At 46.2% G+C, this 16,043-nt stretch overlaps 1 protein-coding gene across 3 annotated transcripts in view; it reads left to right on the top strand.

Annotated features, from left to right (window-relative positions):
- The window catches only part of LOC119445963 (cationic amino acid transporter 3), an 87,976-nt gene that overhangs the window by 42,336 nt on the left and 29,597 nt on the right, over nucleotides 1-16,043 (top strand). For all 3 annotated transcript variants that reach the window (XM_037710265.2, XM_037710266.2, XM_037710267.2), the window contains exons 3-10: nucleotides 3,242-3,361; nucleotides 4,064-4,192; nucleotides 4,905-5,060; nucleotides 6,685-6,824; nucleotides 9,370-9,484; nucleotides 10,623-10,783; nucleotides 13,433-13,494; nucleotides 15,627-15,766. In XM_037710265.2, coding sequence (XP_037566193.1) covers nucleotides 3,242-3,361; nucleotides 4,064-4,192; nucleotides 4,905-5,060; nucleotides 6,685-6,824; nucleotides 9,370-9,484; nucleotides 10,623-10,783; nucleotides 13,433-13,494; nucleotides 15,627-15,766 — 1,023 coding nt within the window. The remainder of the gene's footprint in view (nucleotides 1-3,241; nucleotides 3,362-4,063; nucleotides 4,193-4,904; nucleotides 5,061-6,684; nucleotides 6,825-9,369; nucleotides 9,485-10,622; nucleotides 10,784-13,432; nucleotides 13,495-15,626; nucleotides 15,767-16,043) is intronic.

The raw sequence follows: 16,043 nt of genomic DNA, 5'->3' as shown, positions 1-16,043 counted from the left end.
ATATCTGAGCTTAGTACTCTATACTTCTCCACTATATCCAATGCAAGTTCCTGTATTTTAACAGTGGATCTGTGTAGGCTTTTCGTTTCCACGCGTAGCGTTCGCAAAAACTCGCCTAGCGAAGACGTCGCTGCGTGTTGCCTAGCAACCACCTGCCACAGCTACGCCTCACTTCTCCTAGCTCCGGCAACGCTTCTCCGCCGCTGTGCCAGCGATGACGTCACTGCACGTTGCATAGCACAGCTTGCAACACCGACACCGTGTTCCACCGCGTTGCAATGCCGACACCACGTTCCAGCAGACCCGCTCCGTCAATTCGATCGCCTAGCAATCCCTTGCCCTGCTTTGCCCAGCCATGTCGTTGCTTCGCGCCGCAATTCTTGCTTTGCTTAGTCATGACAACACTTTGTGGAGCTTGGCCATGACGTCACACTGATTATAAAGATCACATCTCCGCGACGGCGACACACACAACTCTCGTAGATTTTGCACTGAGTAAATGTAACATAAGATGGCCGAAGAAGTAAGACTCCCGAAGAAGAAGCCGCTCAGCTGGAAGCTCGTCGTGCCACCAGCCGAGAACGAATGCGGCGATTGCGTGCTAATCCGGAGTATCGCGCCGAAGTCGCTGCTGCTAAACAGTGACGAAGGGCCAAGGTTCCCGAGTTCTGAGCTCGAGAAGGCAAGCATAGGTGACTGAATGACCAGCGACGTCGGGCAAGTGATCCAGGCTACCGAGTCATGGAGAACTTCCAGCATCGAGTCCATCAATCAACGAGTGGTGCCGATGGCCAATTCCAGTAGGAATTCCTCGGCGTCGAGTTTGGCCACAGCTTCTGCACCTGTGACCAGCTTTGGTTCAACACCAATCTCTCTACTATGAGCTCGGTCACCTATGAGCTCGGTATGAGCTAGTTGATCACCAGCTCCGCTGTTTCTCCAGCCTTGCACAACTTAGTGCAAGCTGTGCTAATTATTTTATGACCGGAGTTGTGTTGGAGCATAAGGACACGGATGATGAAAATGACACGGACAGGCGTGCACTTCAATAATGATCATTATAGGAATACACCTCGAGGATTCTCTTTGTTCTTGCCTCTCTGTGCATGTGCTGAAAATACAGTGGAATCTCGATGATACGATCACAGCTAATACGAATTTCCGGATGATACAAATTTTTCTGTGGTCCCGGCCGAGCCCCATTACTTTGCAACGTGCTAGAGAACGGTTGTTACGAATCGATTTTCGACCCGCTTCAGTTGTTACGAATCGATTTTCGACCCGCGTCGGTTGTTACGAATCGATTTTCGACCAGCGTCAGTTGATACGAATAAACACCGCCCCACCGACGGCCGCGAAAGAGAACAGCGCGCAGTTACACGCTTTCTCCCTTTCTCTTTTGTTGTGGAAGCATGGACGCGGCGCCGGACATCGCGGAGGCCGCAACTGGGCGCGAAGAGTTTAAAGCGGTGGCGCTTTTGTTGCTTTTGTGCTTCTCCCAACACAGGCGAGGGGAAGCGCGGCCGCCGCAGCGAGCGATGGTTCGTGCGGTCTATCGCACGAACTGAGCGGTCTATCAACGGAAACTGAGCGGCGTAAGCACAGCGCATACAAAGGTCAGAGCCGTGTGGAGATCACTTTCAAGATACGGTGCGCGCGACAACACTGACAGCCGGCACAGGCGCAAAGTACAAGAATGCATTTGTTGGCAGATAGAAGCTGCCGCCCCCCCCCCCCCCCTCCCTCCACGCTGCCTTCCCACTTTGCTCCTTTTGCGTGGGAGATTGCGTCGCCAGTTACCCTTGCGCCCGGTTGCAAGATACGCATTTGGTGCAGCAGCACAGCGTCGCCCCCCCTCCCTCCCTCCCATACCCCCACAGCCTTTCGTGCGACAGAAGTCGCGTTTGCTCTACGCTGTGCGTTCGCTTTCCGCCAAGGTACGCATCCCCCGCTCGCTTTCACTCGCACATACGGCGTGCGGCGACGTTTTTATCGCCCTTGGACTGTTGCTCCACGTCTCATGCTCCTCCTCCGCATCGCCCTCGTTGATCTCCTCTCCCATCGGTGGGCGCACCTTGTTGAAAAGCGTGCTCGCTACCGCCCTTGATGGCGAGATTTTCCAGCGGAAGCCGCATTATAACCAGTATTTCGTCTCGCACGGCTGCATTGTAAGTGGTATGCGTATACATGGAGTTCTATGGGAGGGTAAACAGGAGTCAGAAAAGGCCGCGTTGTAGCCAGTTCTGCACTATAAACGATTGCGTTATAAGTGGTCTATACTGTAAATGCTTTTTACATAGGTGTGCCTGAGTGAGTTCACCTCCGACTCTTTAATTTAGCTAGCTTTAATTGTGTTTCGATGATACGAATTTCGGCTAATACAAATATTTTTTGTGACCCCGTGAGATTCGTATCATTGAGATTCCACTGTATCCTTTTCTTCTGGAAGTAAATTTAACTTGGCATTGTGTGGCTGTTCCCAACATTTCCATTGTCTGTGTCCTAACTGCTGCACCACATTTCTGGTCAAAAACGTGCACCAACTAATCCACCATGTTTTATTAGGCATGTTCCTGTATGCTGTGCCGGCTCACCTCTGTACAAATGTACCATACTCGCGGAATGAAGCCCGACAGGGAAATTTTATGGTAAAACACCGAATAAGCGTAAATTTTCGATAGTATGATCTTGCGTTGCTGTGCATCTGGTCACTGAAGGTGGTAGGAACTCCGATCCAAGTGTAAAAGCCAAAATTACTGATGTCGCACGAACTCCAGATGGCGGTGACAAAGGTACACTCATTAGTTAGCACTAAATTGGTGTGTTTCATTCAATGACTATAGTGCCTGTGCCTGCTCGACACCGACCATGCTGCCACTGCCATAAACAAACCGTTGTACCCGCCACAGTGGCTTAGTGGCTGTGGCGTTGTGCTGCTAAACACGAGGTCGCGGCTTCAATACGCTGCCGTGGCGACCGTATTGCAATGGACAGAAAATGCAAAAACGCTCGGGTAGTTAGATTTAGGTGCACATTAAAGAACCCCAGGTGGTCGAAATTATTCCAGAGTCCGGCGGCGATATTATTCCAGACGAAAAGCCCTAGACTGTCACTTTTTTTTTTTTTTGACAGACCGTTGTGGAACTCCTCTGTGCAGCTTCAATCGTGTAATCGAGCTGTAAAGCAACTGTCATCCTGTAGAAAAAAAATAAAATGTTTGCCCCATCCTTTGTGTCTGCAGGGGTCGGGGGCACTCTAGGCCTGGGCATCTACGTTCTGGCCGGACAAGTGGCCAGCACCAAGGCTGGACCCGCCGTCGTCCTCTCGTTCCTTATTGCCGCCGTCGCCTCCGTATTCTCAGGTGAGTGCCGAGGCGTGATTCTCCCATCTCTGTGTTAGGCATTGTAACACGCTCGCTAGTGTCCACTGCATTCTGATATACTGGGTCTTTTTATTCTAGACCATGGGTTCTCAAAGTGGGTTCCTAGGGGTTCCCCGCTGGCCCCTGCTCGGGGTTCCGCGAGCCACTGATAAATTTTCCCTGGTCCCACGCTCGACAAGTGGCTAAAACGGCGAACACGAGGTGCGCTCGATCCAAAGAACCTCCATTACCCATGCCCAAGTGTCAAAAAGCACATTACAGTGCAATAAAAAAAATTGAAAGGTTGTCTTGTGGCAGTTTGCGTAGCTGTTGTGGTTAGCATAAGACCACATTAGCATTTTGTTTGGCATTGCATTGAAATTGAATGTTTTACAATATGTGTAATATTTTATTGTTACTCTGCATTAAATTTTTTAATGTGGCATGCCATGGTACAGCATTATATACTTGCATTGCACTAAAATCGGAACCTCAGGTGCTCTGTGACTGGGCCTTCGTGCACAATAAGACACATGAACAGGGAGCATGTTTGAAAACCTCTGCTGTAAATCCAGTTGGATGTCTTTGATGTTGCAGATTGCTCTTTCGTTTCTTTCTGTGAGATGTGTTATGGCAGAATAGTGAAAGTAAGTGTCCAGTTCTTCATGTGTAGCCACTCAAATTTTTTATTCATCTCTGCAGGCCTATGTTATGCGGAGTTTGGATCACGCGTCCCTCGGGCGGGGTCAGCATACGTGTACAGTTACGTTACGGTGGGGGAGTTCATGGCATTCGTCATTGGATGGAATCTCATCCTTGAGTACATAATTGGTGAGTTGCTGACCGTTCTTTTTTATTTATTATTCTTGTGCAGTGTTGTGATTTATTCATCATCTCTTGCATCACTCAGTGCTTCAGTGCTTGCTTATGAGCTGTAACATTGGCCAGTGTCAACCTCGGAAAATAGTGGTTGCAATGTGTGTGCATGATAATAAAGAAATAAACAACTGCACAGGTGCATAAGGGAAGTGCAAAGCTGGCAAAAGGGAAAGACAAGACAGGAAAGAGATGGCGAAAATCTGAGATTCTTCAAAACCGATTGGTTGCATGCCATTACAAACATTTTCTTAGCTGATATTAGGGAGTTTTAGAAGTGGTGTACTTAAGTGGCTTAGCATATGCAAGACGCCAAGCTCCATTGTGTAGGCCCTCTGTGTTCTTTTGTACGCTCGGCCGATAGTAGCACAATTTGGGTCCCCTATTTCTATAACACCCCAGTCCCAAATTAGTGCTGTGCTTAATGATTCTCTAGCTATTGCCTTTGCTGCTTCACTCCTTTAGGAGCAGCAGAAATGGAAGAAATGCGTGTAGATGCCCTGTGCGTCCTCTTAGCCCATTTTTATTTGCAGTGCCTGTGGAAATGCACCCTGAACAACTAGCTGTGCCTTTGTTTAGTGGTGTTATCTGGCACCTTTGATGCCACTGCAGTGTGCAAAAAGCTTGTGCACTCCTGCATTTTTCCTCGTGCTTTCATGAATCACAGGTACGGCATCAGTGGCAAGAGGTTACAGCGGATACCTAGATAGCCTGCTGAACCACACCATTGAGACGCACATGAGGCAGTGGATGCCCATCAGCATCAGCTGGCTCTCGTCCTACCCGGACCTGTTTGCTCTTGGCATCACCCTCCTCCTGGCCAGTAAGCAGAATGGGAGCCATCACTTCCTTCGGTGTTAAAAAAAAAAATTATTATTAACCTTTCGCAGTCAATTTGCGTTTACCCAATTTCTGGTCGTTCTGGTCAGGAGCCATTCTGTGGATTTATAATTCCACGCAGAAAAAGTGCTCTGGTAAACAAATGCACATTAAGTAATTTATTTCAAATACAGTGGCCTATTGGCTGTGAAGTTGTGCTGTCGAGCAAAGAAGTTGCAGGTTCAGTTCCCCATCTGGGTGGTAGCCACATTCCAGTAGGGGCTTCACGAATAAAATATTGCGTACCACATTTTGTTGCACCTACTGTGGTGGCTTAGTGACTGTGGTGTTCCATTGCTGAGCGTGACGTCGCGGGTTCGGCTCCCGGTCGCCACGACCGGGGGCCAATGTTCTCAATGGCTGCACTTCGACGGGGGCAAAAGCGCATAAATGATCTTCTATTTAGGCTTAGGTGTACGTTTAAGAACCACAGGTGGACAAGATTAAACCGGAGCCTACTACTATGGTGTTGCTCATAAATCCACTGCACAGTTTCGGGACATTACAGCCCAAAAAAGATTTTCTGCAAATTTTGGTGCATATTAAAAAAAAAAAAAATAAGACAAAGCGAAGTGAGTAAAATTAGCCCAAAACCATTCACTATCTGATAGCTCCATGTTCCTTTGGGACATTTACCTCGAACACTCTTGTAGTTAAAGCGGATCAGCAAAAGCTGGATGAAGTTTCAAGGCTGTTCAGTTTTCTATGGAAGCAACGCAACCAAAGTGTGGTTAGTAGCAAACATACTCACCTGTGTGGGTTAGTTTGATGTTAGCTTGTGCTATTTGTAGCAGACATTCAACGGACATTTTCTACTGGTGAGGAAACGGTTGAAAAAGCCAACTGTCGTAACTCGCTCATGTTTTGTACCTGCTGGTCTGGTACAAGACTTCTTTTCCCCTATCAAATGACTTGAACTTCAAATGCCTTCTAGCAAGTTCATTTCATGTGTTTGGTAAACCAGTTGAAAGTAGGTGCTGTGTGCATGTCTGATCCTTCTATTCTGTTGCCTACGTCTGTCAAGCACATTTATATGTTCATACTGCTCAACCCACTTGCCCAATTAGATATCTTGTATTGCAGGTTCCTTTTAAGAAGGTTTCACCAGCATCATCATCATATTTTTATGTCCACTGCAAGATGAAGACCCCTTCCAGTGATCTCCACTAATTACCTTTGTGTTGCGCTAGCTGATTCCAAGTTATGCCTGCAAATTTGCCAGTTTCATCACCCACCTAATTTTCTGCCATCTTCGACTGGGCTTTTTTTACCTTGGCACCCATTCTGTAACTTTCATGGTCCACCGGTTATTTGTCCTACGTATCGCATGGCCTGCCCGGCTACATTTCTTTCTCTTAATGTCAACTGAGAATATCGGCTACCCCCGTTTGCACTTTGATCCACAGCCCTCTCTTCCTGTCTCCTAATGTTACGCCTTCCATTTTTTTTTCTACCATCGCTCTTTGCACTGTCTCCTTAAACTTGTTCTCAATGTTAACCTGGTGTGTGGAGCACGAAACTAAATGCTTGCAAGTCTGATTGCCCCTTGCGTGTGCTTTTCCGTGCAGTAATGCTGGCCATTGGAGTGAAGGAGTCGACACGCTTCAACAATGTCTTCACAGGGCTCAATTTGCTGGTGGTGCTTTACGTGGTCATTGCTGGCTCTTTTGCGGCCAACATTGCCAATTGGCAGATCAAGCCAAGTGACGTGAGTTGCTCTCTTGAAGAATATATACAGCCATAAACATTTCCTGTTACCTGGTCGATGCAATAACTTGTGCGAGTTTCAGAAAAATGAAAACTGTGTTGGACAAACACAGTGTGACTGCAAGAATTAGTGCAGCATTTGTAGCATGCATGCATGCATGTGCGCAGTGCGTGTGTGTTCCGTCACTTCTTACTCTGGTAGACATGTTTAATAAGCTGCGATAATTCCTAGCTCTTTTTGAGATTATGTAAGCATGGAATGATTGACAACTTGAGCAGCACATTTTCCTACCAATCTGTTCTTTTACACTTCTTGTTGCGATGCTGAACTGATGCACTCTCCATTTCTAATGGGAGCAGTGTTGTTGCATAGAGCCACCCAACAAAGTTCAAGTGCCACCCAGAACAGCATTAACTGGCCTGATGGCCGCACCCACAATGAGCACTTCAGTGGGTGCATTTCTTTGGATCTAGACAATGTTGTCCTGTCTTCAATACTTAATGCTGGCTTAATGCAACCATTGACATTGCTTCCTATGACAGCATGAGGAGGCTAGTTTGTGGGCTCTGAATAAAAGGACACATTGAAAGTCGAAGGACCCAGTAGTGACTACCACAGTAATTATTGTTAACCTGCGCTCAGACCTGCTTGCAAAATTACGTTATTTCTCTCCAGTGCACTAATAGTATCCTTGATTTAAGGTCAACCACATATAGCAAAGCAACATAGCGAGAAATGAATGGTTTAAACTGGTTTACATTGGTTTGCCTAAGGTAAGCATAATAAATATCGCAAATTTATTTTGTAAAAAAACTCAATGGTGCCCATGAGCTGCTCGAAAAGACTTAAAATAAAGGTACATGTGCTGTTCTTCATAGTAATGCGTCATTTCTATTACTTAGTTCAATTTAAATACCATATGATCAAAAGCAACTGCCTGTCTGGGAAGTGCATCTTCATTTCAGTGATATTTTTCAAAAAGGTCTCCCACTATCAAAGAACAAGATGGTAACCACCAATTTCAAACACTCACGAGTTTATAACATGCCTGCCCCCCAACACACCATGTTGAAGACGTCAATAGTGGTGCTGCCTCTTTAAAAGGAAGAGCAAGCGCTTGCGCATTATAAATGACATAGCATGGTTGAGCCGCAAGTGCAGACAGTGAATAGATGAAAAATTCGAGAATGTGGCCAACCTGAACCCAAAACAGTGAGTTTTCCTTTTTGATTTTCTTTCCAAGTGGGGAAAAAAAAAAAAAAAAACAATCTGTAATGTTGCGGTTCAGTTCATTTGTGCAAAAGTAACTTTTTCTCTTCTGTTTTTGATTAAGTTTTATTGAACAACATGGATGGTGAGGGCTTCCATTCCATGAGGTAGCTTAAAAGGGTTTGTTGGCCAGCCACCTGCTCCTAGGTTCAACGACTATGTTATGCCTGCTGCTGAAAGAATTTTGCGCATCTTCTGCTATGGCTGTGATGGGTGCTGGATAACCCTGCCAGTGCTAGCTTAGTACATATACACAAATACAGTAGACTTCCGTTAATTTGACTCCCGTAATTTGGTTTTTCGGTTCATTCAATCTCGACTGAAAGTCCCGGCCAGCGCCGTGTTCGGAATGTAACCGAATGTTCGTTATTTCGATCCTAAAATTGGCCTTCACCGGATAACTCGAACTTGACCAGTCGGCATGCATGCGCCTCACCCCTATACTGACACCAATAGTGACCCTGGCCATGTCTCGCCAGAGCTTAGGGGACGGTGAATTCATTGAAGACACATCATCTCCTGTTGGAAATGCCTATTTTCAGCCTGCCCTATGAAGATTTTCAAGCAATAATAGTAGCTGACAATTTCTGATTACGGTATTTAATAGATTCTAATGCGTGTCTTCTTTTTCCCAAGAAAATTGGGATGAGAATTGCCTGCACCGTGCAGGCATCAAATAAGAAACCAAAACTGCATTCACGGCATTTGTATGCTTTACCAGCATAACATGGCTGTATGCGGCAAAGCTTGACTTTAGGAAACCGGCTGCCATTGTGCATTGCATAGACCCTTGCCCATTTTTCAGTGCTAAAAAATTGGGTGCGCATGAAATTTCTATTGTGTTTAAAAGCAGTTAATGTCATTTCTACGTTAGCTTTCTGCTTTGGACGCACAGAACGTGGGTGTGCGTTTGATTCGTGGGTGTGCTAGAATCAGGCGAATACTGCTAGATGAATGAGCGGTGTGTTTTGGCATTTTTTCTACGGCTAGTTTAATTTGACGTGCCAGATAATTTGATCAAGTTTGTCGGTCCCCTCAGGTTTGGATTAATGGAAGTTTACTATACTAAAGAAAGTGGACCGGAGGTCATCCGCCGCGGTAGCTCAATGACTATAAATCCAGAAAGTTCAGGAGCGGGCATGTTATTGTAAAGACGTCACTTCATCTCCTTGTGTATGGACAGTTTACTGCTTCTGTAATTGTTGTTGCATTCAAGTGGAAGAATCAGCTGCCCAACTTTTGCTTGATATTCACACATGTTGCCTCCTCCGTGCAGGTTCCCAGCGGTCATGGCAAGGGAGGCTTCTTTCCGTACGGTGTGGGTGGTGTGCTCAATGGGGCTGCCTCCTGTTTCTATGGCTTTGTGGGTTTTGACGTAATTGCTACGATGGGTAAGCACAACTCCTGTAGGGTACACACACAATTGCACAGAATTGAAAGCTGTATTCCAGTGGGAGCAGTATACAAGAACGGCTGTGTACTTAAATTTAGTTGCACGTTGAAGAAACCCAGGTGGTCAAAATTAAGCTGGAGCCCTCCACTTAGTGTTCCTGATAACCCACTGTGCACTTTCGATACGTAAAAAAAAAAAAAAGACTCTACAATTTAGTTGCAGTCAAACATCATTGTAATAAACTTGTACCTGACATGAAAATACCTTTGCTACGTCTGGTCTTCATTATAAGCTTACATTTTTTACTTGTTTACTTGCTGATAGCGATGAGAAACATTTCTATTTTACTATGTTATATCCAATAACTTATGTTCATTATATTGAGCTTCAATTGTAATTAGAATTGCAAGCACGAAGGGGCATCTCTTGTTAACCTTCTTGAAGCTGATTTGTTGTCTCTAGAAGTCGGATCTTTCTCTGGAATTCAAGTATTCTGTCCTGCTGTAGCTCCAGTATGACTGTTAGAATGACAACGCACATGCAGGTGTGTGTCTTCTGAAACTTCATGAAAGCATCATCCTTCAAGATTTTTTTTTGTGCCTGGCTGTTGTGTGTAGTTATTATGTGGGCTATGATAGCCTTTTTATTACCTAGGGCTGTGATTGGCGGTTGTGGATACATGTCAGATTATATACGTGAAAATATGGTATGTGACATGTGAGGCATACAAGCTCGTATGAGAATGCACGGGCCGTGGCCTAGACAGTGGGACGATACGCTCACCAAGATATCGCCAAACATGCCATCACTCTTGAAATGCTGGTCACTTACAAGTGACTACATCTCAATGGGAAACGCACAAAAGTAAAATTATGTGGTTTAGTGTTTTCGAATTTAATGTTTTGTGTGATTAGTAGTGCAATGCGATTAAGGAAGGTACTTCAGAGGGCCTCTGATGATTGCCTTAAAACACTGATCGGTTCTTAGCATCAAAGGCAACAACAGTAATCGCAATGATACTAATGACATGATGACAGTGGCGAACGATGTGATGACAGCAGGAACACTGTAGACCCGAAATTGAGCCACAAAAGGCAAACTGCCATTCCTTCGTCTAATGCTGTCCGGTTTTTCAGGCGAGGAGGTCCGGAATCCCCGACGGGCCATCCCCATTGGCATAGTCCTCTCGCTTGGCATTGTGTTCCTGGCGTACTTTGGCGTCTCCATCATCGAGACGCTCCTCTGGCCATATTATGCGCAGAACGTGTCCGCACCACTGCCCTTTGTCTTCCAGCAGGTATGTGAACTGTGCCTTTGCACAGCTGTGTGCACTGATTTCAGGGATTACTGACGGTACATCATGGGTGCGCGAGGTATTTAAGAACACAATGTTAGCTTCAGGCAGAGAAGAATATCTCCAGCAAAAATAGACATACGAGGTGTGTTCAAAAAGAAACCGAACTTTTGAAATAGTGCGCCAACCGGCAGAGGGAGTGTGCTGCGGCTGAGTACATGTAGCGGCAGGTTTAGACAACAAACTGCCATTTGCCGCCTTTCACTCTGACTGTTAGTTGGCGAGCTACAGCCGCTGAAGTGGGCACATGAACACGCTGTTCTTCGGATTGGTGTCAAAGTGACAATGAAGGAATGGGAAGAACGTGTGTGTGTGAAGTTCTGCTACAAACTTGGGAAAACTTTCACAGAGACATTTCAGTTGCTTAGCCAAGCATACGGGGAGGACTGTATGAGTCGCACGCAGTGCTATGATTGATTCAAGGGTTTGAAGACAGAAGAATGTCGGTCGGTGACGATCCCAAGCCTGGACGACCTTCCACATCCACAGATGATGACCACGTCGAGAGAGTTCGAACTGTGATTCGTGGAAATCGTTGTTTGACTGTTCGAGAAGTCGCTGACGAAGTGGGTAACAGCGTAGAATCATGTCATGAAATTTTGAATGACAAACTTAGGATGCATCGTGTCAGTGCAAAATTCGTGCCGCGTTTGTTGACTGACGAACAGAAGCAGACCTGTGTTGAAATCAGCCAGGAACTGCTCACCGCGGCCAATGACGATGAAAACTTTCTTAAGAACATCATAACAGGCGATGAGACATGGGTTTATGGCTATGATGTTGAAACGAAAGTGCAGTCATCGCAGTGGGTGGCTAAAGCTTCTCCTCGTCCAAAAAAAGCACGCATGAGTCGGTCAAAAATGAAGGTGTTGTTGGTTGTGTTTTTTGACTGCAAAGGCATTGTCCAACAGGAATTTGTGCCACATAGTCAGACGGTAAACAAAGTTTACCAGGGAATCCTAGCACATTTGAGAGATTTTGTGTGCAGTAAGAGGCCTGAATTGTGGGAGAATCGGGCTTGGATGTTGCATCATAACAATGCCCCGACTCACACGTCACTCCTTGTCCACAGCTACTTAGCGAAACACCACACTCCTGTTATGGCCCACCCACCATATTCTCTGCACCTAGCCCCAGCAGACTTTTTTCTATTCCCCAAGCTGAAAACCACCTTGAAAGGACGTCGTTTCCAAACCATAGAGGAAATCCAGGACAATGAGAGAAGAGACCTGTGCGCAATTCGAGAAAGTGCATTCCAGGAGGCTTTCCAAAAATGGAAGATGGGAAGAGCGCATTGCCAGTAGAGGGGACTACTTTGGATGAGACAGCGCTTAAAATGTTGTACCATAAGCAGTAAAAGTGTTATAGCAAAAGCTTGGTTTCTTTTTGAAAACACCTCGTATTTTCACCAAACTTTGGGAAATACTTGTCTTGCGGTTTATTTCCACAATTACTCAATGAATCCGCCATCCGCAGCAATCACTGATTCAATTCGGCTTCGGAAACGGCTGCATGCACGGATCAGGTGGTCCTTAGAAATGTTGGCCGTTGAGTCAGCAATGGCGGCCTTCAGCGAGTCTTCTTTTATGTGGCTGTTTGCTGGCCTCTCTCTCAACGACGCCTCAGACACATAGTAGTCGAGCGGATTTAAATCTGGAGAACTAGGAGGCCACAAGTTGGGAGTGACATGGTTGTAGAAGTTGTCAGCCAGCCACTCCTGGGTGACGCAGGCGGTGTGGGCGGGAGCCTAATCTTGCTGAAAGACATACGGTCTTCCTCTCGAAACAGTCTCTATCCAGGGTTTTACAACAGTGGCAAGCACCTCCACGTACGCGGCAGCATTAACACGGGGTCCTTCTGCAAAAAAGGGTGGTGGCATGATGTCGCCCTCGTTGCTGACGACGGCTAACACCCTCACAGATGGAAATGTTGTGTGCATCACTGTAGGAACCTCATCGGCGCTTGCGCAAAGCCACCTGTCGTTACGGCGGTTAATTTTTTGGTCTTGGTCAAAGTTCTTTTCATCAGGAAAAAAAACAACAAAACGGAGCATTCCAGGCTCCTCAGGTCTCTTCAGCTTGCTTAGCAAGCGCTTGGGCCAGAGCAGACGATTCTCCCGAGTTTTATCGGACATGAATTGCCCTCTCCTCATGACGAAGGAATGGTACCTCAAGTCCTTGTGCACAGCGAGCCTGGCAGTCGTCTCTGCGACTTGGAGCTCCTTTGCAATGGCCCGCATTGACTTCCCTGGGTCGTCACTCGCGATGACTTACAGCCGCCAGAGAAAATCGCCGGTTCGGATGGCGTCTGACCTCTGACAGTGCTTTTTCCTTTTTCAGAACACATCAGATCTGTCCGCACCTTGTAAATGAAAGAGGAGGAAATGGGAAAAGGCTTGGAACCGAATTATTGGCACATACGGCAAGCATTTAGTAGGGAAGTGTTGCTTGTGACATGCTGTGGCTGGCACGGCTGGCCAGTGGAGAAAGCGGGGCTTGTAGATTGTTTTGCTCCCATTTAAAGGCTCAGGCTGTTTACGCGAGGTGCCAGGAAAGATCTAACAAGTAAAACTGAGTGTGCAATGTCTTGCAGGTTGGCTGGCCAGTGGCCAAGTGGATCATCTCCATTGGCGCTCTGGCTGGGCTGTCCACAAGGTAAGGGTTGTCGAAGTTAGCACTATGCTTGAAATGAGGACGGAAATATAAAAAAAATTAAGGCTCTCTCAACATTTTGTCTGAACCTTTATCTATTGCAACTCTCGTAACTCCCTCCGGCAGTACGTTAAATCGCTTATTTATAAAATATTAAATTATAATTAATTAAATACTATAAATAAACTAAAGTATTATAAAGAATTTAACTGCAAACCAAAGTCTGCTGGCAGGGCTTTTCCACATATTAGTACCATCTGCTATAGCATGCTTTTTTGGGTAATGCCTGATGTGCACAAAAATTGAGATCAACATTGGAACTCAGAGTGTGACAGCATCTGTTAAGCAGAAACAAACGGAAGAATGGCTCAGTAGGTACGGGCATTGCGCATAAGTTCACTTTATTTCTGCAGAAACAAAATTCTACACGAAGTTGGGAAGTTGGGAACATAGTGAAGTTGGGAACATAGGGTCGTCTGTAAATGTAGCATTGGCATGAGGCGGGGTCATCTCCTAAAAAACTAAAACGCTTCCCGACAAACTAAAAGGTTTCCAAGTATGTGTATTGGAGACTACGGCATCGCCACCATATCTCGCAAAATCTCAGTCACGTCTGATAATGCCACAGCATAGATACATACCTGCCAACTCTTCCAAATTTTCTGTGAAATGGACGAATTTAGACCCATCTTACCATTTTACGAATGTCGACTCAGTTTTTACGGAAAATTGTTTTCATTCGCGAAAAAATTTTGAAATCTCTAATAAAGCCACACTGTTGCTGGTGAGCGCCACTTACGTAGGGGGCAGAGGGATGGGGGTGTGTAACCTTTGTCTGCAGAGTAAGGACATTCGTCACTCTGTGACATTGCCTGGCTTGGTACACATCGTCGGGTCGTCGAACGACCCAATGTCACTGGGTGTCGTTGCTCTCAACATAGAGACCTACCCTACGTAAGTGGTGCCCCCAAAGACTACTGCGGTTTCGGGTCAATGCGGCAGGCACAGTTTCTGTATAGGAGGCTGTGGCCTGTATTCTCGCTTGTCGTCTCGCCTCTCGCCTTCGCTGGGCCCTTTTTTCGCAGGTATGCCCCGTTTTGTTGGCCTCGCTTTCTTTTTTGTGTGACTAGCTGCTGCATCTGGCGCAGTGCGACTCCGGCACTCCGGTGTTTCATAGCCATAGTGGCTGCAAAGTGTGATGGCGGGCTCGAAGCCTCATGAATACTTCCAAGTGTGTTTGAAGTCGTACTCCTCGGCAGAATTCCTGTGCTCCCCCCCTCCCGGTCGCAAGCTTACAAGTTTACAAATTTCAGTCTTGAGGTTGGCAGGTGTGTAGATACAGCATGCTTTACAACGGTATTGGCTATACTGAGGTGCATCATGCTTTCGGGCGCACTAAGAGGGCATCGCTGCTAGAAGTGTACGTGTGGATTTTGAACACGTGTTAAGAACTTTCGAGTAACAGGAATCTCAAACAGTAATGGGCTCCATGGAGAACGACCTGCTTTGGGAGAGTGCTCCATGGAGAATGACCTGCTTTGGGAGAGTGCCGATGAGGTGAGCTCGTCAAACGACCAGGGTAGCAGAAGCTACGAGGACAACCGATTAAAAGTGTTTATAGTCAAACGCTAGTCATTGCGTTATTCTGTATAGCAGTCCTAGCACCGTTTGAGGCTTCATTGACTAACCATAAGCTTGCTTCGTTTAAGACCCGCACCCTGTAAAGAATCGGGAAATTAAGTGTGGGCCATAGATGAGTAAATACGGCATATTCATTGTGCACGTAGGTGGATTCAGCATATAAATTTAAGATGTGCGTAATTCTTATTCCATTTCCGCCAGAATTCAATATAGCAAATATTTCAGTATAATATCCACATTCACTTTAACAAGGTTCAACTGCACTAATATCATGAGTAACCGAAGCAAAGCTTGCATCTTTTGCAATTTCTCCTTCGGCGCTTTAAAGTTTGGTCTTTCTGATCCTCCTTCTCTTTACCTTTGTTTATCAAGGCAAAGGCACAACATGCATTATGTGCTGAACGTGTATGCGTTGTTAACGTGCTTACGTGGCTGACCAAAGCTACGCGCTCAGTGTTGTGTTGTTGGCCGACCAATTTGGCATGGCCCCGCAGTCTTTTGGGCGGCATGTTCCCTCTACCACGTGTCCTCTACGCCATGGGCTCAGATGGACTCATCTTCCGCTTCCTGGCCATCGTGCACCCGCGCCTCAAGACGCCCCTGATCGCCACCGCCGTGTCAGGCATATTTGCCGGTCAGTACGGGTACTTGATATGGGTGCAGTGGAATCTCATTGATACAATCTTCACAGGAACCTGAAAATGTATCATCCGAAGATCGTATTATCCAAAAATGATGGTATATAAGAAAGAAATGTATTATCCCAAAAAACGTACAGTATAGACCACTTATAACATAACCGTTTATAGTGCAGAACTGGCTACAACACGGCCTTTTCCGACTCCCGGTTACCCTCCCATAGAACTCCATGTATACGCATACCACTTACAATGCAGCCGCTTGAGACGAAA

The sequence above is a fragment of the Dermacentor silvarum genome, chromosome 3 (assembly GCF_013339745.2).
Source record: "Dermacentor silvarum isolate Dsil-2018 chromosome 3, BIME_Dsil_1.4, whole genome shotgun sequence".
Taxonomy (NCBI): Eukaryota; Metazoa; Arthropoda; class Arachnida; order Ixodida; family Ixodidae; genus Dermacentor; species Dermacentor silvarum.
The sequence above is the reverse complement of the archived record's forward strand: the minus strand, read 5'-3'. Positions and strand labels throughout refer to the sequence as shown.